Source organism: Urocitellus parryii, chromosome 2, assembly GCF_045843805.1.
Source record: "Urocitellus parryii isolate mUroPar1 chromosome 2, mUroPar1.hap1, whole genome shotgun sequence".
Classification (NCBI taxonomy): Eukaryota; Metazoa; Chordata; class Mammalia; order Rodentia; family Sciuridae; genus Urocitellus; species Urocitellus parryii.
The window spans coordinates 71,145,983-71,171,523 of NC_135532.1; the positions used below are offsets into that span (position 1 = coordinate 71,145,983).

The 25,541-nt window shown below is 32.0% G+C and overlaps 1 protein-coding gene across 9 annotated transcripts in view; it reads right to left on the minus strand.

Annotated features, from left to right (window-relative positions):
• The window catches only part of Rbm26 (RNA binding motif protein 26), an 80,621-nt gene that overhangs the window by 26,483 nt on the left and 28,597 nt on the right, over positions 1 to 25,541 (minus strand). For 3 of the 9 annotated variants that reach the window (XM_077795225.1, XM_077795224.1, XM_077795220.1), the window contains exons 4-17: positions 25,244 to 25,332; positions 24,403 to 24,620; positions 22,339 to 22,599; positions 21,326 to 21,565; positions 20,744 to 20,914; positions 20,232 to 20,387; positions 15,697 to 15,808; positions 14,478 to 14,637; positions 11,500 to 11,664; positions 10,884 to 11,015; positions 9,768 to 9,839; positions 3,205 to 3,330; positions 2,683 to 2,757; positions 1,194 to 1,361 (exon numbers count right to left, since the gene is read on the minus strand). In XM_077795225.1, the coding sequence (XP_077651351.1) occupies positions 1,194 to 1,361; positions 2,683 to 2,757; positions 3,205 to 3,330; positions 9,768 to 9,839; positions 10,884 to 11,015; positions 11,500 to 11,664; positions 14,478 to 14,637; positions 15,697 to 15,808; positions 20,232 to 20,387; positions 20,744 to 20,914; positions 21,326 to 21,565; positions 22,339 to 22,599; positions 24,403 to 24,620; positions 25,244 to 25,332 (2,145 nt within the window). The remainder of the gene's footprint in view (positions 1 to 1,193; positions 1,362 to 2,682; positions 2,758 to 3,204; positions 3,331 to 9,767; positions 9,840 to 10,883; positions 11,016 to 11,499; positions 11,665 to 14,477; positions 14,638 to 15,696; positions 15,809 to 20,231; positions 20,388 to 20,743; positions 20,915 to 21,325; positions 21,566 to 22,338; positions 22,600 to 24,402; positions 24,621 to 25,243; positions 25,333 to 25,541) is intronic. The other 6 variants (XM_077795222.1, XM_077795221.1, XM_077795223.1 and 3 more) reach the window with 6 other exon arrangements.

Consider the following 25,541-nt stretch of genomic DNA (forward strand, 5'->3'; position numbering starts at 1 on the left):
CCTACAATTAACTTTCTGTACTACAGCCAGAGTGAGATTTCTATGGATTGATATATAGTATTTTCAGAAAGTAACTGTAAAACAACAACAACAAAAAAAGTCAAGGTGCTAATAAACAATATATAGTATGCTTTTATGTAGGTAAGAATGAATACACACACACACACACACACACACACATTTGGGTGTTTTAGACACAAACACATACATGTAGGGGTAGAGGTGTGTATTTTATGTGTTAGAAGAATAAACCAGAAATGAATGATATTGCTAGGAATGGGTCTTCTATGTGTACCTTTCTATGCAGTCTGGCTTCTGAACAATGTCACTCGTTTACTTGTTAAAAAATAATACTAAATCAACAAGAATAGGGCCAGGGAGAGGGGATCCAAAACTAAATAAAATCAGAAATAAACCTGTCAAATTCACAACACAGTATATACAAGGAAGAAAAGTAAACTAGACCATACTTCTAATGCTACCCTGAGTAGAATACATAGATTTTGCAAAGAAAGCAAACATATTCAAAATTATATTAATTAAGTTAGTTGTTGGAAGTATTATTGTTGTAACAATTTTGGAACTGTTTTGAATGTATTACAGATTCAGAATTGTCAATGAACATTAAATTAGTATAATAACACCAAGTCATTACTATAGAAATAGGGGATAAAATATAGAAAATGAAAAAGAGAACCATGTGGTGTTGGATTAGAAATACCAGTATGATGATTGTAGACACATATATACTACACACATACCAAATATAAATACTTTAATCAAATCTTGCTCACTGAATTTTCCCCTTTCCAATCAATCCATTCTGTATGGTACTGACAGAATGTTACTTCTCTGTCATTAACCTTTTATATCACCAACTACTTATAATATAAAACTCAAACTCCTTAGTCAATCAATCAAGTAAATATATTATTTTGTCCTCAAGCTAACTTTTCCATAATTATTTTCCTAATTACTGACTTTCCAACTAAAATGCCAAAGGATTCAAAAGATCAGTTGAGTTTACTTATTTGTATTTATTTACTTATTATTGGTGGGGTGGGAGAGAATGTTACATATAATGATCAGATAGATTCTGAACAACGGACAGTACCTAAAAATAAAACAGAATCTTGATATGTTTAATGTTTTTTAATAAACAGTAATATGAATAGTACATACAAATTAAATACCTGAGTCTTGGTTTTTATACTTTTTGGAAGACAACGTCCAGGAGAAGTAGCTTTCACCTCATCTTTCAACTTGGTAATATTTTTTGTCAAAACCTCTAAAGTCTTCATTATTTCTGCTTTATCTTCAGACTTCATTGCTTTATTTTTCTCTAACTTTGAAATTAACATCTGCCAAATTTTTAAACAGAAAAATCTTAGAATATTTGCTCCTACTACTATTTGTAAACAAATACAGCAAAGTAAATATAAAAATAAATACTACTATTCTTAATTTAGTATTCATGACTAAGCTAACAACTACCAAGTATCTAAAGAATGATTTGGTGATGCTAACTGTATCTCCATTCAAGTCTTACTACTGGTTTACCTTGTAAAGAAATTTATTACTGTTTGGCTCTCTTAAAACATATGTTCAAAGCATACAACCAAAAAAAAAAATTTAATTCAAATCCCGGAAAAGTTTTCAACTTGAAATAGATAGTATAAATTTCATTTTCTCATTCATTTGTTATTATGCTTCTTCAAATATTCTCACTCTAAATATAGTCGGCGAGCTGGGGGGGGGGGCAGAAAATGTATAATATGGCCCCTTTCATATATAGAAAAACTAGGTACAACGTACAATTACTTTTCTTTGCCATAGGGAACAATAATCAGTTACCCTGAGAATGATATCCTTAACATGGAAAGGAAATAAGAAGACAAGCAAAATATCATGGGGTGAAAGAAACCACATAGTATTGCAAGTTCTATGAGTTAAGATGGCTTTAGTTTTTAATGTAAAGCACTGTGATTTCTCTTTATAAGGTATACCCAAACTTAAATTAGTAAAGACATACATTTCTAATTAAAATGTGGTTTCTATATTTTCAAATGTCCTATATCAACCTACACATAATCAAGAACTGACACTAAATAAATGTTACAAATCAGAGAAAAACTACCCCCAAAAATGAGCAAAATGAATTCAATAACATTTAATCTAATACATCCAAAATGGTAAATTTCGGTAAAAATTTAGAGACATTATCAAATTTTTTTCTTCTACATCTTTGAAATTTGATGTGTATTCTACACTTAGATTACACTCAATTGTTAGATGTGGCTACTGCACAACACAACACAGGACTAAGAGATCCCAAGCCAGTAAAAGGAGGTACAAATCAACATTGAAATAAAGCTTTCATTTCATTAACTTTTGATCAACCTACTGTGTAGTAACACAGATGAATGAATACTATATTGTTTTAACTTCATGTTGATAACCATGGTTCTGTTTAACCCACACCCATCTTTCAATGTCTACTCTTCATTCTCAACACAAACTATTAATAATATTCATGGGACAAAATCATTACAGCTATTTCATTTTTATCATTAACAATGATAATCTGTTTCTCAGGACTAGTTAAATAGTATTAAGATAAAATTCACAAAAAAACATAACATTTGTAAATACATTTTACCAAATCTAACTTTAGCATTTTACCTTCTGTGTTTCAATGTGCTTTTCTAAAATTTCTTGTTTCCTTTTCCTGACGTCCTGCTGCAGTTTCAGTGCCTCCTAGAGTCAGGTATCAAAGATATCATTAGAATATTATTAACGTGATAAAATAACTCAAGAGGAGAAAAGTGTTTATAATTGCAAAAGATTGGAAACAAAAATTATATGCAAAATTTGGCTATGTAAAACTTCTATGTGCAAATTTCAAAGATTGTAGCTTAGCGGTAGAGTGCTCGCCTAGCATGCGCAGGGCCCTGTGTTCGATCCTCAGCACCACATATAAATAAATGAATGGAATGAAGGTATTGTGTCCAACTATGACTAAAAAAAATAAATAAATATATTAAAAAAAGATCAATCAGGAACCTTCTATTAAGAGACAATTTAATATTCACTGCTATACTATAGAACACAGAAGTTCAGCCACAGCCAACATACATCTTTTAATATTATTTTGTGACACTTTTCTTATATGCAAATTTTATTCACTATACTAGATGTACTTACCTGTTTTTTTTTCTGTGCTTCATTATTATCAACTGCAGGGGTGGAAACAAGTAAGGCTTTTTGTGCAGCCTTCAAAGCAGCTGGATTATACACCGTTTTTGTTAGGCCAGTAGATGTAGACAATACCTACCGATACAAATTCAATTTCTTAAAAAAAAAGTATAAATCTTTAATAATTTCCTAGGTTCTACCCTCTATGAAACTCAGCTTTAATTTTAATAAAATGTAGCAAAATTAAACTAGATGCATTATATACTTATAATAACTAAATCACATTTGATGATCTGAAAGGAAGAGTATGAATGAAGAATAAGCCCTAAATAAAAATATTTTCAAATTACCAAATACTTCTAGGGCAAGACAAACATACAAAAATATCAAATCAAGAACAACCACTGCCATTACCATATTGCTCAGAAAATACTAATTGCAGAATACATTAACTACTATCTATAGTGATTAAAGCAAAAATAACACAAAAGCATGGCACAGGAAGAAAACCTTATGTTGTTCATCAACAATTTAACACAATCATTTGCAATTTGCAGCTCTGAAATAAATGTATTCATTCTCCATTTCTTTGCTAGCAATATTCTCTCTGCTTAAACTTATTCTCTTTAAACACAATTTAGGTTCAGCATAACACAATCAAGACATTCAAAAAGTCCTGATCATTTCTCTTTATATGAAATTTTATACCTCCAGCTATCAGGTAAAAATACTACAAGCTACTTTTACTTAGCATTGGACTCAGTAAAAATGACTTGATAATATGTTGATGTGTCTTTCTTCTAGTCTATACTGTAAAGGCCTTGAAACAAATATCATGTCTTTCTCCTCTTTGTCCCTGTAGTACCTAAGTCTTACTCATCAACTCATGAATGGTGAGGCTGACCATGGCTAAGATGAGACACCTTTTGGGGCCTTAGTGCACTCATTTATAAAATGAAAAGGTTCAATTTGATCGTATCTAAAGTCTTTACAAATCTCAAAATTTTCTCCTTGAAGAGGAATTTTTTTTCTTGGTATATTGCTATATCTTATAGATACAGACATTATCACAACAGTGCCAGGGCACATGGTAAATACTCAAAACATTTTTGCACCCAACTAAACTGACATAGGTCAAAGAGCACAACCTTTTCCACAACAGGGTTAATTCAAAATAATAAGATTGTTTAGGCTACATATTTCTTTCTTTCAAAAGCAAAACAGTTAAAAGTTCCCTGGGGTGGTTCTAAGGAAAGAGCCTAGGGATCTCCTCAGGTAGATCTACAACTGCTACAAAAAATAAACATAAAACCAAGTGTGTGAACACTGTAAGTTTCCAGAGGAAAAAATATTGCTTATTTTAAAGTCTTAAAGGAATTCATGACCTAAAAAAGATTAAGCCATATACTCAAAGGGAAGAGTATCACTGAGAAAAATCATCCTACTTTTTAGCTACCAAAACATTAACATGTGGGTATATCAGAGGAGTAGCAGCAAACTGGAGACCATTTTCTAATCTTTTATCATAAAGATTAGAAACTCATCACTATTCTAAGTGTATAAGAAAGTCTAATAAGCCTTTCAAATAAAAATGAGATATAATTACTCTAACTCTATATAGCATAATTTTTGTCAATTAAAATTCTTAATGTTTGATATACCAAAACCTGATCATAATTTTCTTCAATCATTAAAACTAATACTCAGATGTTACAAAAGAACATAAAACAGAGTTAACCTCTTTAGTTTGTAGTCTAACTTTGATGACCATTCTCTATAACTTTGGAGAAAAATTTCTTCCCTGCTATCTTACCACACCAAACAATGCCAAACTCCCTGATTATACAAAGGAGAGACAATAACTTGGTAAGGGGAGAAACATAAGATAATATGCTGAAAACAGAGTCTAATCAAGTATATCTTTCTTTCTTTATGAAGAATACATAACAAGTTGAAAAGTTGTGACCAAAGATTTCTAAGTAAATTGGAAACATTGAATATCATAACCTCATTTTCTAGGGTCAAATGTTCACCTCATGCCAAAACCAGTGAGAAACCTCAAAGCAAGGAAATCCATGTAATAAATTTTATCTAGCATTTCTTTAACTTCAGTGAACAGGAAATACTTCTTTTCAAAGTGTCCTTACCATATGATATCAGACTAAAGAGTGTTGCTTCAAAGTGAATAAAAGTATCTGACAAGAACCAGAAGACTACTAATAAAGGAATCTTCTTATTTACCTAGAAGCAGTCCTAATTGCTTTGTTTCATCCAGTAACTTCCTTCTCTAAAAATATGATATCTGAAAATGTATTTCAATGAGCACAAGACTCAAGCACTCTAAGATATATGAGGTAAAGTGCTTTCTACTATCATATATCACTAAAAAACTGTAAAGTGCAACCCAATAGCAGAGGTATTAAAAGGTAAAAAATGTGGCACAGAAATAATGAATTATGATTATAAACACGGTTCCCTAACTGAATCTATTTGAATCTAGAGTTTAGATAGTAAGATATCTATATTTTCAAAAGATAAAATCATAAATAATGGCCTTTCCAAACAATCACACTGTTATGGTTTAGACATAAAGTATTAAGTATGCCCTAAAAGCTCATGTGTGAGACATATAGAAGTGGAATAATTGGGTTACAAGACCCTTAACTCAATCAGTGTGTTAATCCCAATAACTATTAACTGGGTGGTAACTGCAAGCAAGTAGGCTGGATCACTGGGGGTGTCCTTTGGAGTATATATTTTGTCCTTGGAGAGTGGAGCTCTCTCTGCTTCCTGAATGCCATGTTCCCAGATGCTTTCCTCAAATACTCTTCTTTAATATTTTTAAAGTTATTTTTAATTGACAAACACTGAATACATACATTGTGTACATTTTTAAAAATATGTATCTTGTAAAGTGGCTCAATTGAGCTAATTGCATTGCTTACATATTTTGCAATAAGAACATTTAAAATCTAATTCTCAGCAATTTGAATATAATACAGTTAACTACAATCACTATGTTATACTTATCTTTTGAACTTACTCATCCTATCTGACATTTTATATCCTTTGACCAACATCTCCCCAACTCCCAACTCCAAGGTAAATCACCACCCTTTTTGAGTTCAACTATTTTATATCCCATATATCAAAAGGATTAAAAGAAGCAAAAGGCTTAACAATTTTACAAGGAAGTACTTTAATAAATATCAAAGAAAAAAATGTATATAGTCAATAGTCGATTTTTGCTACAATAGCTTATTTCCCAGAAAGTTCTGCAAATATTTCCAAATAAATCATATTTTCCTGTAAGAAAAAATAATCCAGGTAATTATCCTAAAAAGGATGATGCACTAAAAAATTAAAATTAAAAATGGCCAGTAATGGTTATGAAAGGAAAAAAAACAACAAAACATAAATCTCCCTAATCTTTTCACTTAAAGTAGGAAAACTATATTAAAAATAATCAAATTTAAAAATCAAAGGGTCACCAGGCACAGTGGCGCACACCTGTAATCCCAGAGGCTCAGGAGGCTGAGGCAGGAGGATCGCAAGTTCAAAGACAGCCTCAGCAATTTAGCAAGGCACTTAGCAACTCAGCAAGACCCTGTCTCTAAAAAAAAAAAAACATTTAAAAAGGGATGGGGATGTGGCTCCATGGTTAGGCACACCTGGGTTCAATCCCCAGCACAAAAAACGAATGAATGAATGAATGAATGAATAAATCGAAGGGTCATGAAAACAACTGAATTTTATAGTTAGGCATACAGAATAAAACTTTTTCACCATCACATATAATGCCAGTTACTAAATCAACAGCTGAACTCTTGCAATGTTCTTTCAATTATACTAGACAATTTTCCTTGATACTAATGTTAATGTATCACAATACAAAGGGATCAAGACTTATTTTTTGACTAAAAAATATACTACTAAACTTGGTATCATAAATTTAATATCTAAAACTTTAATTTGAACACTTTAAGTTAAAAAAAAACTAACAAGGATGGTATAAACACCCACCAACCTTTATTCTTCATAAGTCTCTGTAGACTAAGCAGAAACACTCAAACATCACTTCAATGATCAAGTCTACTCAAATAATACTTAATACCAATTGCAATATCTTTATCAATTAGGTTTAAGTTTCCTCTCTCCCAGCCTTCTCACAAAAATGTAATTTTAGAATAAATAACAATTACTAAAGGATTAATGGTTATCATTTACAAGAAAGTTGTAAGAGTTTCATTTATATATTCATTCACTTTAACAATGACAGAAGATATTGTACAGATACTAGCTTTGAACTTTCTCCTGATTTCAATTTAGGAAAAAGAAATTAAAACCTTTAAAATAATATTCGATGATGGGAAACATTCTTCATCTTCCTAAGATTCTCTGGATCTTTGCCCTCTAAGGATTCTGAACCAAAACCCTCTATTGGGTAGAACAGAAACAACCAAGAATACGTAAAAATAAAATGTTATTCTGTAAATACATTCACTGAAGATGACTATATATGTTACATTCTTTTAAGTAACTGTTTTCCTTAAGATTTTTGTTATTAATAATTTTTTCCACAAATAGCCTATTCTCAATAGTGTTGTTTTTTTTTTTTACAAATTCAATTAGTGGTTACTATATTAGTATAATATATATTAATATATACTCTCAAACCCAAACTTTATTCTACTGCTAAATGAAAGACCTTAAAAAATAAAGAAAACCACATCAAAGCACAATACTAAAATTTTGTGAAAGCTTAGTATAAACTTCAATTCCAGAGTCTAAATCTTGATATAAACAGATCCTGAATACAACTGGGCATTTAAATGCCTCCAGAATTGCTCATCAATAAACAAGTATAGCAGATCTTACAGTGTGTTCTTTTCAATTCCTAATATACTTATTATGAAGCCAGGATAAATCTAATCAAAGTAAACATTAATAGCATAGACTAAAATACACAAAAATGGAGAGGAGATACACCACATGGTGGTTTCATGGAAAATGTTAGAAGAGATTTTTAATCTCTAAAGAACGAATAGAACTTAATTAGAAAGGGGGAAATGTAATCCAGAAAAATTACCACCAAAAAGGGGACGGGGGAGCAGGGAGGCAGAAAAGGGCAAGGTAAGTAGAAAAGTATTCCCCAGTGTAGAAAGGAAACCCTAGCGCAAAACAGAACCACAATAACTGAAATATGGATGAGCTGTAAATCAAGTAATTTTGCTGAGAAATTCAAAGTTTCTATAATGAATTAACATTAAGTCTGACAACAGAATGGTGACACATGTAAATAAAGAAGGGAAATTTCAAGATGCCAGCTCAGACACTACCATTAGAGGTCAGGGACTCTGTAGAGAAGAGAAAAAGAAATGAACTACAAATACGATTACATGAGTTTTGAGGAGTTTAGACTACACAGTTTAGAAAATGGAAGTATCACCTAAGTAGGGAGTAGGAGAAGTTAATTTATATGGGAAATAGTTCATTTTAGGCATGTTATACCTGAAATAACAGTGAGATGCCCAAGAGGAAGGTCTGATGTATAGAATGATAATCAGATTTAAGTTTAACAAAGTAAATGTGGGAAATAGTATACTTAAGAATAAGTGATGACAGCAGGTTAGCTATCTCACTGGATGTTTTGTTTACCTTACTGGATGTTTTTATTTACCTTTGATGTGAATTTCCTTTGTAATCTTCAGAATGGAAAGAGCCATGGACTAGAAATAGGAGACACAAATTCTAGTCTGGCTCAGCAACTAGATCAAACTATACAACCATTGTGCCTTGGTCTACTGGGGACTTAGGACTATTCAATTCTAATATTATGAGATTTCACATACCTCAAATAAAATAAAGACCAGGGCATTCACTCATACCTAAACAGAAAAAAATATATATCTACAGCAGACAGATCCATAAATGGTCTTAACATAATCTGCATTTAACTCCTCATTCAAAAAAAAAAAAAAAAAAAAAGAACTAATGTATTGCAAGGCTATATTAATAGCTGTTCGTAATAAACTTTAAAAAATTACAATTATGCCATCCCTCATCCCTTCCTGTTTACAAAATAGTTTTAAATAAAGATTTTATTTAATCCTCAGAAAACCCGGTGAGCAAGATGAATATTACCATCACCATTTTACCAATGAGTAAAAAGATTGAGAAAGGTTAAGAGCACTGCCCAACATCATGCAGTTAGTAAGTAAAGAGCCAAGGTTCAAACTCAGGTAAAATTCCTAGTTCATGGCTCTTACTATAAGGCTGCCAGAGTTTAACTAAAATGTATCGTGTCTCTAAAGAAAATAAATATAAAGAAAAAACTAACAAAAAGAATGGAGCAGATGGAAATAGAGAGGCAAGTATTAAAATGCTGATGCAAAAAGTAAAAAAACAGTAGGCTAATTTTTCATTTTCAGCAAATGGAAAGCAAAAAGGTAGGAATAAAAGATACAGATACTATTAAGAAGCAGTTTGGAACTATGAAAAAATTAAAAATTAAGATGCCACCTGAAAACATTTACAAAGCCAAGACAAACACATCATGCTATTCTTCTTACCTTTTCAGTTGCTGAAACAGATGGCTTTGATACAAAACCCAACCTGTCCTTCACAGATAACTTAGTTACATTCTAAAAAAATTAAAATGGACATATTCAGTGTTTCCCCAAACATATATAAGTCTGTTGGGATCTTGAACATTCTGGTTGTAATACATACTGAGTCTATGAGTATACAGATACTAATCATAGAAACTGAGGGGGGGGTGGAGGGAAAAATATGCGTAGAAAATCAAAAGTAAACAGTATACAATATTAATCATGAAAAATTATGATGTAAAATAATGAAGTCTGAACCAGGTGGTTACTGAAGTCCCTTCCACTGATAGGGTTCCCTATGTTAACAAGTAGAAAGCACATTTTAAATTAGATTTGGATAATGAAAACGTATGCCTGCTTCTAAAGCTTAAAAATGTGTGTCCCATACTTAGCTAAAAGATGTCATCTATTAGCTAAGTAGGATACCACATCCTAACTCTATTTATATAGCAAATCCTAAAACATGGAGAAAAAGGAAAGCTAAGTTTCATAGACTGAGAATACAGAAACAAGAAAATTCCACTTAAGGAAGTGGCAAGGAAATGATATACGGAGAAGAGTATCCCAAAGTCAGGATTAAGTGATGCAAAGTTTTGAGTGACCTGCTTTAGTATGTCAAACAGTATATCAAGCATACTTAACCTGAGGTATTAAAAGCCTTCCCTTCCCAAAAGTTTTCAGTTCAATACAATTATCTCTGGAACAGGATTCTAATTAAGTAAAAAGATGATGGAAAAAATAAGATTAAGTGTACTAAATTTCACTCTTCAGGCAGTTTTGCAGTAATATATCCTTCACAAAGTGAAAAAGAAATCTTTCTAATCAACAAGTGTTAAATAAAGAGAAGAATTTAAGATACAAATACCAAATAGAAAAATAAAGACAGTGAAAATGTTATGATAAAAACTTATAGGTGGGATTCTAATCTGTAAAGATCACATTTCTGTGTAAAACATATATAGTAACTATAATGCAAGTCACCGAGGGAAACTAATTTACTAGTTAATCTAATATTATAATAGATAATTTATTAGTAAATAATAGATTTATATTTGATAGATAAGACCTTCCATTTACCTGAGGAAGGTCTGAACTAGCACTCTGGGCTTCTGCTGGTTCAACAGTAGTTGAAGGTACCGGGCCCAGTCGCTCTTTAACTGACTGCTTCACAACAGGCAAAATGGGCTGCTGGACTAAAGGTGGCATTACCTCAGAAGGAGAAAAAAAATTTTAAACAAGCTGATTAGTTCAGGAGCTTGGAAAGTAAAACTTTGTTATAAAACTGTACTAGATTATCCATGCATAATAAGTTTTAAAAATGTAACTTATTATCAAAACTCAAATGCCTTTCAATTTTCTTTATGCATGCACATTTTTTTCCCATGAAATGACTTATAAACTACAGAAAGAAAATTTATGGAATACATATATAGCTACAATTTACTTAGTGCCACCTATCTGCCAGGACTGTTCCATCTCGTTCTCTAAACTAGGAATTAACTTCACAATTAAATGAGAGAATAGGCTAGAGTGATTAAGTAACTTTCTTTAGTCTATATAGTTAACAGTAGTAAAGTCAGGATCTCAACTCAAGTCCCCCCTGATTCATATATATATATATCTCTGTTCTTAGACAATATACTAAGAACTCTTGGAAAAAAGCATTCAATTTCACACAAATCTCTCTCGTTACCTTTGGAGAAGTAGTTTGTAACTGCTGGGTGCTTCCTTCTCTGTGCCAATAAACCTTAATAAAGCGATTATTTAAAACTGCTTCTGTACTCGATATTGCTTTCTTTGCTTCTTCATATGTTGCAAATTGGATAAGGGCACCTTCAGGATCACCATTATATGCAACCTATGATTTAAAATGTTAAGAAAAGTGAATTTCTAAAGGAATCGGTTTCTTCATACAGCAAAATTCCTCAGGATGTCATACACTCTTCCTTCCAAGTAGGATACTTTATATTTAAAGTATGACCATAGTCTACTTTTATTTCAGGAGAAATAGTAAATAGCCAAGGATTGTTAGTGCATTAAAAGAGACTCTTGTTTACCAGCAAAGCTGACTGCACAAATATTATATACAGACCTTTAAACTATTTCTTTTTACCTCAAATTTTAATACAGACCAAGAGAAAAAAATTCTGTACATCAATGAATGTGATGGCAAAGACTACTTTGGAAGGGGTGATTTCCAACTAAATATCATAGAAAAAAAATCTGTACAATATTTTAAATCTGTAATTTTCACAATATTTCTAAGATCAGAAGAAAATAAAAAGACCTATATAACAGCACCATCAATCACATTTGACACATAGGAAACAGATTCAAAGAATGTTTCTAGAGATAGACTCATACAACTAATTAAAAAAAAAATCCAAGATTTTCACTCCCAATTTCCTATTCTTGCGTAATAGCAGTGTTTTCGAAAGTGTGGTATATAAGCCACAGGCAACAGCAGTAAAGGATCGAGATTAACAGCTTGGTCTGAATCTCATTGCCTGGCTCAAATCCTGAAATTGACTCTCACATAAGAGCAAGGAAGTCACTTAATCTTTCTGTGCCTCAGTGTCCTCTTCTATAAATAAGAATAACAATACCCACTTATTAGTGTTGTTTTAAGAATACAGCAATAACACATAAAAAGAGAATACATATTCAATAAATATTAGCTAAAACTATAAAAATAATATTTTTATAATGTTATTTATTAGAATAACATCAATTTTTATTATGATAACAAGGGTACTTTTAATGATTTTGCAAAACATGTATTTTGTGAATCATAATAATGCAAGTACTATGAAGACACAGGAAAGGACCAACAAAAATAAGATATTAACCTCATTAGTAATTACATAAATACAAACAGAAACAATAGGGAGATACCATGTTTTGCTTTGAAACAATTTTTAAATTAATATTACCAGTGTAGTTAATTTTGTATATCTCAAAATTATCTGTTAAATGCATTCAAGCACAGATGTTTGTATGAAAATAGGAATATTCTGAAAACTTTTTTATGTCTAGATATAAATGTGGTAGAGTAAACTGAACTGCCATAAAAAGATACTGAGATATTCCACAGTAAGTAAATAACTATAAATAACTACAGGGTAATATACATGCTATGGACCCATAAACATTTTTAAAATTTTTGCATGTACACAGCAATAAGTATATAAAAACAATCTAGGACAACAAATGATAAATTATAACAATTATATTATTTTATATGGGTAGAGAAATGTGTGGAAAACATCAAGTTGAAAAGAAAACATTTCCTTAAAATTCTCCATTCATTTCTATTGCTCTACTCTAAACATGCATTTTTCCCCTCCATTACTTTTATACCTGTGCTTTATAAAAGAAAAGTTTCTAAAGATCAACTCAGAATGAGCTATATCCTCTAAAATTGATTTTATTAGATTATAAAACAATTAATTTAGTTGAAAAGTAGGCATAAGGGGGAAAACAACACTTTCAACATGTCACATAATTTAAATAATATTTAAAAATCTCCCAAGTTTTATATACCCAAGGACAAATTTTAAGTGACATCAAACATAACTTATATTGTGTTTTTCTTAAAGAATGTTCAAAAGTGGTAGAGAAAAGGGGACAAAAAGTGTGACCCAGAGTGTACTGCTGGCCTTAAATCACAGAAATAATCACAAAGCCAGAACTAGAAACTATGTATTTTTACATGACATTGGTTCCCAAAATTAACTGTTAAGTGCATCCAATCACAGAAATTACAGAAATATATTTGACTGCTCAAATGATTTTACTGAAATGATTCTGACAATATGATCTTGAAAAACTCAGGAACTGAAAACTACTATATTATATTTTACTAGAGTGATTATTTAACTTTGTGTCATCCTTTATTAGGTAAAATATTTATACTAATATTATCAATCAAAACTCTTGCCCTCCAGCAACGAAGGAGACTGAGGAACTTAACTCAGTGAGGCCATATCTCAAAATAAAAAGTCCAAAAGGGCAGGAGATATAACTCGGTGTATAAATCAAGAACTTATCAATCAATCAATCATTTTTTTTCCCTAAAAGGTAGTTTCATTTCATGTCTGCTATAGTATGGATATGGGATGTGTGTGTCCCTTTAAGCATTCATGTGTTAGAAGCCTATATTCTTCGTGTAATGATGTTGGGACATAGTGTAAACCTTTAAGAAGTGGGGCCTTATGGGAGTTCTTTAGGTTATCAAGGAAACAGCACTTAGAAGGGTTAAGGAATTTGTTTAGATCTCTGAGCTCTCACAATAGCAAGCACGACTGAAGGAATTTGTTTAGATCTCTGAGCTCTCACAATAGCAAGCACGACTGCATCACTTCTTGTTTTGAGATGTAATCACTTCTCACATGTATTCCCATTTCGTAATACCATCCACCCTTAGGCCCTCATTAGAGGACAAGCCAATGGCACTACCTGATCTTTCGGCCCCCAAAACTAAGAGCTAAATATGCTTCTTTTGTTAGCCTGCATCAGGTATTTCACTACAGTAACTGAAAACAGACTATTATAATGCCCCAACTTTAGAATATTAACAAATTTCCATAATATTGCTTTATAAAAGTGGTTTTCTTATTAAGGTCCCTAAATAATTAAGCAGGGACAAGAGAATCATTTTACAGCTCTTACCTGTAAGTTAACCAATGTTCCAAATCGACTAAAATGTTCATTAAGTTTGCTGATATTATTTAATTCTGGAGGAACTTTTCTAAGTTCAAGTTTGGTATTTTCATTTCCAAACTGAACCTTCTTCTGGAAGCCTGGGCTGTTTGTTCTATTAAAATTTGGCCTATAAACAAAAATCAAGTTGATCAACACATTTATAAATCCCGAGCCCTATCAAGTACAAAAGAATAAAGTTTTAAATATAAAACAAAAGTCCAAATTTTCCCCCAAAACTGAAAATACTGAAAATTAATAAAAACTGAAATAATTATCTTCCAAACAGCTTCTAAATTAATAGTGTTATCATCTTTCATGGTTCTGCTATTATAACACTGGTTACTTTTTCAAACTTCTGATCTGCTCTTATTTAACATTTAACTCATACCCCAATTTAGTCAGTTTTCACAGATAACCTCTGTTCCATTTCTGCCAAAGCTAGTTTACTGAAATGTATCCTATTTAAAAACTTCAGTTAAATTTTAAATTTGGTTATTATTGGTTATTGGTACAAATAATGACCACCTCAACCTCTTTCCAGGTTTGTTTTTTTAATGTACACACAATACACTTGACATTTGAAAAGGGGACAAAAGTGTGACCCAGAGTGTACTGTTGGCCTTAAATCACAGAAATAATCACAAAGCCAGAACTAGAAACTATGTATTTTTAAATATTAAAGCTCAAAAGCATGGTCCTCATCTCAGTTCATAAATGAAAATTTATAAATGACTCATGACACCCTCCCCAACATTCTGATTCCTTATACCTTTCTCTGAACCTTTCCTACCTCTTCAATCCTTTCTAGCTCTTAAAGAGAAATGGCCTATATGCTAAGATCTTTCCAGATCTAATCCATACCTTTTTTTTCCTAATGATATGGTATTATGACCACCCTTCACATAGCTAGTATTAAAATACATGTCAAGTAAAGTGTAATCTCTCTTTGAGGAAGTTGGGAAGTAGATAGAAGAAAAAGCAATGTGGTTCTTAGCCACTATACTGCTTTTACAAGAAAATGCCTTTCTAGTACCAAACAATGAACTTTAAAATTTCTAGGAAAAAACTTTAAATTTTATTTGGGGATTTGCTTATAGAACAGAAAAAAATGTAACATATTGTGATACAGTAATAATCCCAAAAATCTGTGTACAATATAATTCTCCAATTTTTCCTGTCAGCTTACTTATCAAACCAAGTCTTCTTTGTAGGAACTCCAGGTTCTCCGGAACCTATGGTTCTTTTCCTTGATTCTGAATCCACTACTATCCTCATACTGCTTTTATTAGGAGGCTTTTCTGTGTTAAAACAAAAGAAAAGGAAAGAAAGTATAGATTAATATTTCAGTTTTTTATAGCTACTTCCTTAAATTTATATTTAAAAAGTTCTGGCTTTTTGTCTGTGTGTGTGTGTGTGTGCGCGCGCGCGCGCGCACACATGCACGAGAACATAATCAATAATTCTCAAAAGCCAAATAAAAATGTGATTTGTAAGCTACTTTTTTTCCCTAAATGTTTTTATTACTGCCGTATAGTATACATAATAGTGGGGTGGGGTTCATTTTGGCATAATTATGTATGTATGTAATATAATTTGCTCCATTTCAGTCCCTAGTGCTTCCTCTTTCCCTCCTCTCACCTTCCTCTATTCCCCTTCTCTACTCTACTAGTCTGTAGGCCACTTCATTAACGGTAAAACCCATGTCACCACTCCCATTTGCCATCACTTTCACCACAATACCATATAAAAATATACAAATAAATCACCTTGAAGCAGAAATTCAGTTTTAAAGTCAAATGCACAATCTAAGATTTTAATTTACCACTGACTGAATGACCTTTAGCAGAGCTGTGAATGAACTGAGCTGCCTATCTAAAGAGGAACATTAATATAATGAAAGTTGTCCCCACTTAAAAAGGAAAATATTTGAGACTGAAATATAGTGCAAAAGAGCTATAAATATCATCTATTTTCAATATTTTACACATTTCCTGCTAAAAGAGCCTTGGAACAAAACTGCCTTACTTTCTTCTAGTCTGTTCTAAGTGGACTTTTGGCTTCTAGATTTTTCTGGCTGTCAACTAATCTATACAGAAGGAGGCCCAAAATCAATACTCTAGAGCCCGATTGTTTTTCTTATCTTCTACCTTTCTCATGGCACTTCTCATCAACAGATAAACACTTAACACCACACCTCAAATTATTCCATTTTTACAAACAAAATCCTATAAAACAAATATCCCCTTCAGCTACTTGCTCTTCTCTCTCTGTTAGTCCCTCCATATCTCATTCCCAGCCATTTCCTAAGAGAATTCTACTCTTGGCTAACTTCCTTACTACCTACTTTTCTCACTCACTCACTCATCCTCTGAATGTTGACAGTTGCTTCCATTATTGCACTTAACTTGCTCATACTAAGATCAATGATGTCACAACTTGTTGCTTGGTCTATGAATACTTCTCAGTCTTCCTCTTACTTGACTTTAAAGGAGCACTTGCTGTTGTTGATCACTTTCCTCTCCTTAGATATTATCCTCACTGTATTTTCAGAAATTCCTACCCACTGCTTTTATCTTGTACCCTTTGGGCTTCATTTTCTTCAGTTCCTTATGTATCTTCCCCTATTTATTTGGTCTTTCTCCTCTCACTCTATGCAGTCTCTAGGACATCTTGTATCCATTACCATGGTTTCATTCATCTTTTTCAATGATTCTTGGGAGTAGGCTGTGTATGTGCGGCTGGCATGGGGATAGTTATCAGAAGCACAAAAAAAAAGGGTTTTAGAACTTATATTCAGCCAAACTTGCAAACTTTGTTACAGCTTCTTTGATATTCCCTTACCTTCACACTGTTACTAATATGACAGAGGAAAAGATTAAAAGCCAATGTACTACATATTTGTGACTTCAAACATCTTTATCTTCTAGTGAGCTCTCTCTCATGGACCTCATACTTCTAAATCCTACCTCCTACTGGATATTTCTACTCAAATAACTGATGGGCACAATAATTAAAAACTTCCAAAACTAAATTTATCTTCCTACCAAATCCGTTCTTCTCAGTGAATGATATTATCATTTGCCTAATTATCCAGGGCAGAAATCTGGTACCTAATTTTATCCTTTCCATTTGTTCTATGTTATACCCCACACACAAGTCAGCAAGTTGTAAATGTCAATTCTATTAAACCTATTTTAGCAATTCCCACTGTTATTACCCTAACCCAGATACTATCACCTCTAGTACAGAATTCTTTAAATACCTCAACTGGCCTCTTGACTCCCTCCATATCTCTTTCTTCCTATTCCAAAAACAAATTCTTTCAGTTTCTCAAAAATATCATATAAACAGTGCACATTCTTTATCTATTTCTTTACTCTAGTTGATTTATCTTCCATCTCCACAGAAGATCAGGTGGAAATCTCTGACTTGCATTAGTGATGGTCATAGTGCAAGTAGCAGTTTCTGCACCCACTAGAACATTGCCATGACCAATTCTGCAGTGAGATTTTTAGTCTTATTCCTGTTTCCTATCTCTGGCTCACTGGCCCTTTTGGACAATCTTTGAGCTCTCCAATATTTGTTTTTTCACTTGAATATGTTCTATATCTGAAAACTCACTAAAGGAGATGGTAGTGTTTTCCTTCCAGTAACTGAGATGGGTTTGTGCCAATTCACCTTTATTCTCTCACTCAGATTCCCTTTCATTAATATTTACTTAAAAGAAGGGTGTTAAAAACAAAGATGCAAGTTCCTCTTGGTAGATAGTCAGTAATATGTGTATAACCCAGAACAGTACATTTGAAACCTAAATAGGAGAAAGATGAGAACATATGGATGAAAGAGAATACTGAAAAAAGACATGAAAACAGAAGTACAGGAAATCCTCAATTTAAATGGGCTACAAAGTCAGTTGTTTGGTACATTAATATCAATGTTATTAATGTAGAATATATCCATAAATTAGCTCACAAAAATAGTGCACAATGTAAAGATGAGTACCAAAATAATCACTATGAATTACAATGTTTCTATGAGAAAAGGCATTCAAGTTTCAAAGTAATGATGCCAGACTACAAGACATTTACCTCTCCATCACTTCCTGTAACTTATAATTATATGCATTAAGAGTTGAAATTAACAAGAAAGAAATAGTTGAAATTACCATTAACTCCAAATTCTACATAGTAAAAATTATATGCAAGTGTTCTAATGGCTCTTCCTTCTTTCAATCACAATTAGAAATCAGTCTGTCATTGGAATGGGTCTAATATATATCAGTCTACAGTGACATATATTTATGCCATTCCAAATCAAGAAGGTAAGAAAGACATGACTTGAAGTATCAAGATGGCAAGGAATATTAGTATGAAGAAAAGAAAGTAAGTGTTAAATAAATAGTGACCTAAGGAAGGAAAGGGGATTTCTATAAACTAGTCAGACAGGATAGGCATGCAGAGGATGGGTAAATATCACAAATAGCTACGATTTTAAATGTGTATAATCCAGAACAGTACATTTGAAACCTAAATAGGAGAAAGATGAGAACATATGGATGAAAGAGAATACTGAAAAAAGACATGAAAACAGAAGTACAGGAAATCCTCAATTTAAATGGGCTACAAAGTCAGTTGTTTGGTACAGAAACTATCTTTAAAATCTTTTTCTACTGTTGTTAATGGTAATGGTAATTATTGCAATGCCTTGAGGTGAATTTTAAAGACAGATGTGAGAATATAGGCATATATATTAAATATCCTCTAATCTCAAAGAGAATATAAATTTGAATTAAAATATTCCTCACACTCCCATCACAAAAGGTTCTTCAAATTTAAGAAAGATGCTCAGAATCTGATTGATAGCTGCCAATGAACAAATAAAAAGCACAAAGTATAAGTAACCACAGTTTATTAAACCACATTAGGCAATGATTGTTACTTAGGTTGAACTTTTATTCACAACCAATGAGCTTTGATTTTGTTTAGTCTGGCTAAGTAAGACAGAAGAAAAGCCTGGAATACACTTGAGGTTTTAAAGTTAATTCCAGGTAAACAGTCTCTATTACTTCTGGTAATTCCTTGGTTTTCCTGTACCGAATGTTATCGGTAGCAAATGTTTTTCTTTCAAATTAGTGTGAACTCTGTCCTTCCTCTAAACTTACTTAACAATTTATACCTCTAGTTTAGCACTTTTCTTGGTGCCCTGGCCTGTGATGGTATCAGTCTAATTTTTAGAAATTTTATCTACACGTTTTTAAAAATGAGTCACTTCCTAACACAATTCCTGCTGCTTAAAAATACCATAAGCAAACCTATACAGGATTTTAACATTTGAAAAGTGAACAAAAATAAAAATATACATCAGCCCAAGTTTGTAAAGATAATTTCATTATCCAAGCAAGGACAGAATTAAGGAATTAAAGCATTACTGTCAGGAATTTAAATGAACCAATTAAGACTACAAGTTGAATAAAATATAAGAAACTCCCCCCCAAAAAAGCTACCTGAGAAAAACATACTTTGGGGAAATTTCCCTCTTTAACAGAATAAAGGCCCCTATGATACAGATATAAAAGTACACATTACCTTTTTTCTCACGTGAGACCAAAGGATTCAGGCAACAAAATCACCATCCCTAACTCAACCCAAATAAGTGCAGGAGTAATTGTTCTTTATAAATGATTTCCCACTTTGATATCATAAAAATAAGAAGATTCAGTACCTCTTGGTGGTAAATCCATATCCCCTGATGTTAGTCCTATCAAGTTAGGCCTTTGTGCATGCACTCTGTGTCTATACATAGGTCTGGAAGTGTTTGTTATGCTTGGGGCTTCAGGATTGTAGCCATCTGTGTCATATGTATCTGGTAATACAAAAACTGTAATTAAAAAACAATTATAAAACTCCATGTGGTAATTTTAAAAATACTGTTAATAGAAAAAGTAACTCAGATAACATTACTAACATAAAACTTAACTAACATGTTTTATATTATTAAAATGAAAAGTTTTATAGAAAGTGCTACTAAGAAGAAAACTGACAATTTTCCTAATAATTATAACTGAGGGATTATTTGATATATATTCACGAAGACTACATTGTATCCTATTTTATTTTAGTAAGAAAAACTGTCCTGAGACAGCAATGAACTTTCTAGAGATTTTTAAATTCCTCATCTAAAAACTCTGCTTTAAAACTATATTACACTATGAAAATAGAGGGCCAAAACTGCACCTGCAGTAAAAAGAGAGGGTGGAGCAGGAGGAGGTTGGTGATGAATGCCAGTTGTTACTACAGTAGGAACAGAACTGGTTGCAGAGTTTGGGGGAGCATCCATGCCAGATGGCTGCAAAGGAGGAAGTGGAGGTGGTGGTCCTGTCAAAACCAAAGAATAAGAAATATCATCTGGAAGCAAACAAATAAAATAAATTATTATATATCCAAACATGATATTCTCATTTATCAAACTGTAATCTTCTACAAACACCAAAATCTTACAACTAGTTTTCTATGGCACATCATCCTTTTAATGTATTCCAAAAGAGGTTTGCTTTAAACTATAAAGGACTAAAGGCAGATGGGATATATCAGTGACATACATAATTCACAAGGTCATTCCAAACCCCAGAAAAGTGTTTAGCATAGGATGCAACATGTAGGTATATTCCAAATAAGAATATATTGCTTAGTTTCTATTAGGCATCTATGGACATTCTTTAGATGCTTTTACCAAAAGCAAGTATCAAACTATTGACTTTATAAAAAGAGTATAAACAAACAGATAATAAACACAGACAAACAAACATATGTTCTGACCTGTTACAGGTGGGAGACTGGGTGGTAATGGACCTGGAGGTGGCACTGGGGGTCTGAGATTCACAGGTGGGGGTGTAAGAATTGGTGGAGGTGGGGGGAGTCCAGGAGGAGGTGGTCCTTCAACAACAGGAGGCTGTGCTGGGAAAGGCAACATGCCAGGAAGATTGACATCTTCTACAACTACTGGGTCACTTCCATGATCAAAAGGGCACATGTCTCCTCTCATACAAAAACCCTTTTCTGTGAGGAAAGTTAAAAAGAAATGTGAAAAACACTGGAAATATAAATTATCTCTAAATTAAGAAAACTAAAATACTTACAAGGTGACTGTTTTAAATATTGGGCAAAAATGTAATTAATTAACCACTTCACATGAATAATCTGCACTTTTCCAGTAATATAATCAAGTGAAAATACATCTAACATACACACTTAAAAAAAAAAAATCACCAGAATTAAAATAAGTATACCCAGTTAGCAAATAACATAAAACTGATATATAATTTCTAGTGTGTTTTTCTTATTAAAAACATATTCTTCATTTAAATCTCTTGTTTAAAACTAAAAGAATAGTGTGACTATGGTTTTAGCCCTACTCATAAAATTTTTACACCAAATCCTTATAAGTCTTCAATTCTCATAATAAGTCTCACATGTCAAGATCTTTTTTACATTCCAACAATCACTCATATGTAAAGAAGTCAGTTTTGCCAAAAAGGTTTTAGTAGCCAATTTCTTTAAAAATAACTCAGTAGATATTTATTCTTATTTGGTAAACGTGAACAATATATTAAGACTTACATACAAATAAATACTATTTTTAAGCTGATACAAAGTTATCAGAGGTGACTATCAAAGTACAATAATATTAGGGAACTTAAGAGATGATAAAAACTGATTTCTGACTATTTCTACTACCAGAAATTAAGTGTCTGAATAACTATACAACTGAAAGAAGTTAGGAAGCTGAAGTATTAATTTAATACTTTATGAAACAGTTAAAAAACACTTACCATCATAGTCTCTACACCTTTTCTTTGGCATTGGTGGTCTTACAAAAGAGTTATGGTCCACCTGGTCTTCATGAAATTCAGACCAACTTTCAGTAGTGTTATTACCATGATGAGTGGGTGCAATTACGGTAATGGTGCTGCTCAAAGTAGGTACAGGATAGTGGCCAGAAGAGATATTGGGTACCGAAGACACTGGAGTATAATTATTTTCTAATGGATCTGCTCTATCCAGGTCGTATTTAGGTTTTACTAGATCCCTTTCTGCAAACAAAATATAAATGACTTATAAAACTACACCCTATTAAAAAAAAAAACTGTACAAGATATAAATATTTTTGCTAAACAGAGAAAGTTTAAATTTTGCACAATCCTTGTTTTATTTTAAAAACTATTCAATTAATACACACTGTTCCAAGACAAGTTATTTCAGTATGAACTAAACTATAAAACTACATGAAGATGCTGTATTTAATGAGTTTTTCCTATGCATTTTGTTTATAGAAAAAAACAAATTTGTTATTTTCTTCATTGCAATCCTAGTATGTATAATTGCAGCCTACAAAAGTATTTAATAAAAAGTATGGCTATTTTTCCTGTGATAAATATTTTCTTATTATCCACCTAAAGATATGGCTTTTTTATAGTGAACACAATATTTTATAAAATAATAGAGCCAGAGATGATAGTATACACCTATAATCCCAATGAGTCTGGAGGCTGAGACAGGAGGATCACAAGACTAGCATCAGCAACTTACAGAGACTATGAGCAACTTAGTGAGACCCTGTCTCAAAATAAAAAGGAAAATGGGCTGGGAATGTGGCTCAATGTTAAGTACCCCTGGGTTAAATTCCTGGTAGCAAAAGAGGGAAAACAAAGGAGTTCATATTAAATATAAAGAAAACTAGGCTGTATATGATTCCAAGCAAGAGAAAATACATTAAAGAGGTTAAATGGCAAAATGTGTGAAGAACCTAGTATACCTACTCACAGAAGAAAAGGCTATAAGAAAAGAATAAACAAGTTCAGGGCTCAAACAAAGCACATTAACAGTATTAAAAGTAACAAAAATCTAAGTTTGAATTAAAGTGTTTTATTCAAAGATGTTTTACTCAGATATCTCTTTCAATAGTATATACTGGGGGCAGGGAGGGGGATCACAAGTTGGAAATGACAGGTTCTTGCAAATATACACATCTGAAATAAAACTTTTAAACTATTATAGTTCTGAGGTATAACTGATAAATAAAAATCTAAATGTAAAGTATACAATGTAAAAAGTTGTGATTCATGTATATACCTCTGAAACCACCACCATAATCAAACTAAATATACTCATTACCTCCAAAATACACTCATATTCCCTGGTAATCTGTAATCCATTCTTCCCTACTTCATCTTAAGCAAAAATTGATTTGCTTTTTGTCATCAAAGCTTGTATTTTTTAAATATATATATACACATGCACACACCATATATGTATATATACTTACCTGTATTCTTTCACTCAACATAACTACTTTGAGATTGATCTACTTTGTTAAATGTATCAATATTTTCCCCCCTTTTTATCCATGTATGGTACAACTATGTGTTTATCCAACTACTCATAGACATTGGGGTTGTTTCTAGTTTTGGCTATTACAAATGAAGCTGCCATGAACATCTATATGCAAATCTGTGTGAACATATGCTTTCAGTTCTTTTAGGTAAATATCTAAGAGTGGAATGGGTGGGTCCTTTATTAGATGCACATTTAACATTTTAAGACTCCTCCAAAATGTTTTCCAAATAGCCACTTAAGTAGTCTACATTCAAAGAATGAATACAGTCTTTTGCTGTAGATATCCTGCTAAATGTACAGTGATAATTATGGTTTTAACTTTCATGGAATAAACTTTTAAAGTAATCTGTTTTAAAATATAGACTTAGACCACAGAATACATCATAACAGACAAAGATAAAATTGGCAAAATGTTGAACGATTTTTAAAAACCCATAATGTGAATTTTTTTCACAGTAAAAAAATGCTAACCAAAAAATATATAAACTTGTATTATTTACCCCTGCTTCGTGTTCTGCTTCTGCTTCTAGTCCTGCTTCTATCTCTATCTCTGTCGCGAAGCCTTTCTTTACTCCAACTCCGACTTCGACTCCTGCTGTAACTGCGACTTCGCCCTCGTCTTCTATTGTACCGGTCTCTGTATGAATCTCTTCGAGGAGGGTTTCGATCATAATCTCTTTTGCGAGAACGATCATCTTTTTTCCTCTCATCACGACTTCTAGAGATATATGATCACTTTTATGTAAATAAAGCTAAAGTGGACAGGGTAGAAATCTCTAAATGCAAAAAGTTGCATTTAATTCTTGTAACATCATTATTTTTTATCTCACCATCAGAATACAAGTATGGGAACTACCAGAAAACTTTTAAGTACTCTAAAAATATTTTAAAAGGAAAAATTTTTTTAACAGCATAACCTTAATCTTATACACATCTACATCTACACAATTAGTCATCTGTACATAAAGGCCTCTATACCTGTCTTTACATTACATACAGTACAAATAGTCTTATACATATAATCAGGCATGTACTACATGTATATACTAACACTGCTGAAACCATAAGGGAAAAATTAATTTAATTACATTAAAGCAAAAAGTAGTTGGATTCCCCTGCAATCTGAAGTTAGAAATAAAAATAATAAACAACAACTAATAAATGTCAAATATTATTCTCAATCTTTCCAAGCTATACAAATATGATCTAGATTTTCTTGGTAGAGAAGGACCTAGTTATACTTTCCAGGATAGCCCTTATGTAAAAGATAATCAAAGACTATACATTCTTATAAAAGACAATCTCAAAGTCTAAACATTGAGTATGATTTAATGAAATCACCTATTTTCTCTGTATCGGGAACTTGACTGGGGAGGACTGTGATTTAGCCTTCTGGAAAACTTCTTCTCTCGCTCTTCTTCTTTTGTAATCTGATATTTTTTAAAAAGTACAAATTTAGCAACAATTATTCACTGCGATATTACTATTTCAATAATTTATGATATTTAAATTAATTTATATAATATAGGAGCAATATTTTCCTCTCATCATGACTTCTACAGAGATATATGGTCACTTTTATGTTAAAAAAAAAGCTAAAATGGATAGATATGCAAACAATATGCAGATATTCAAACAA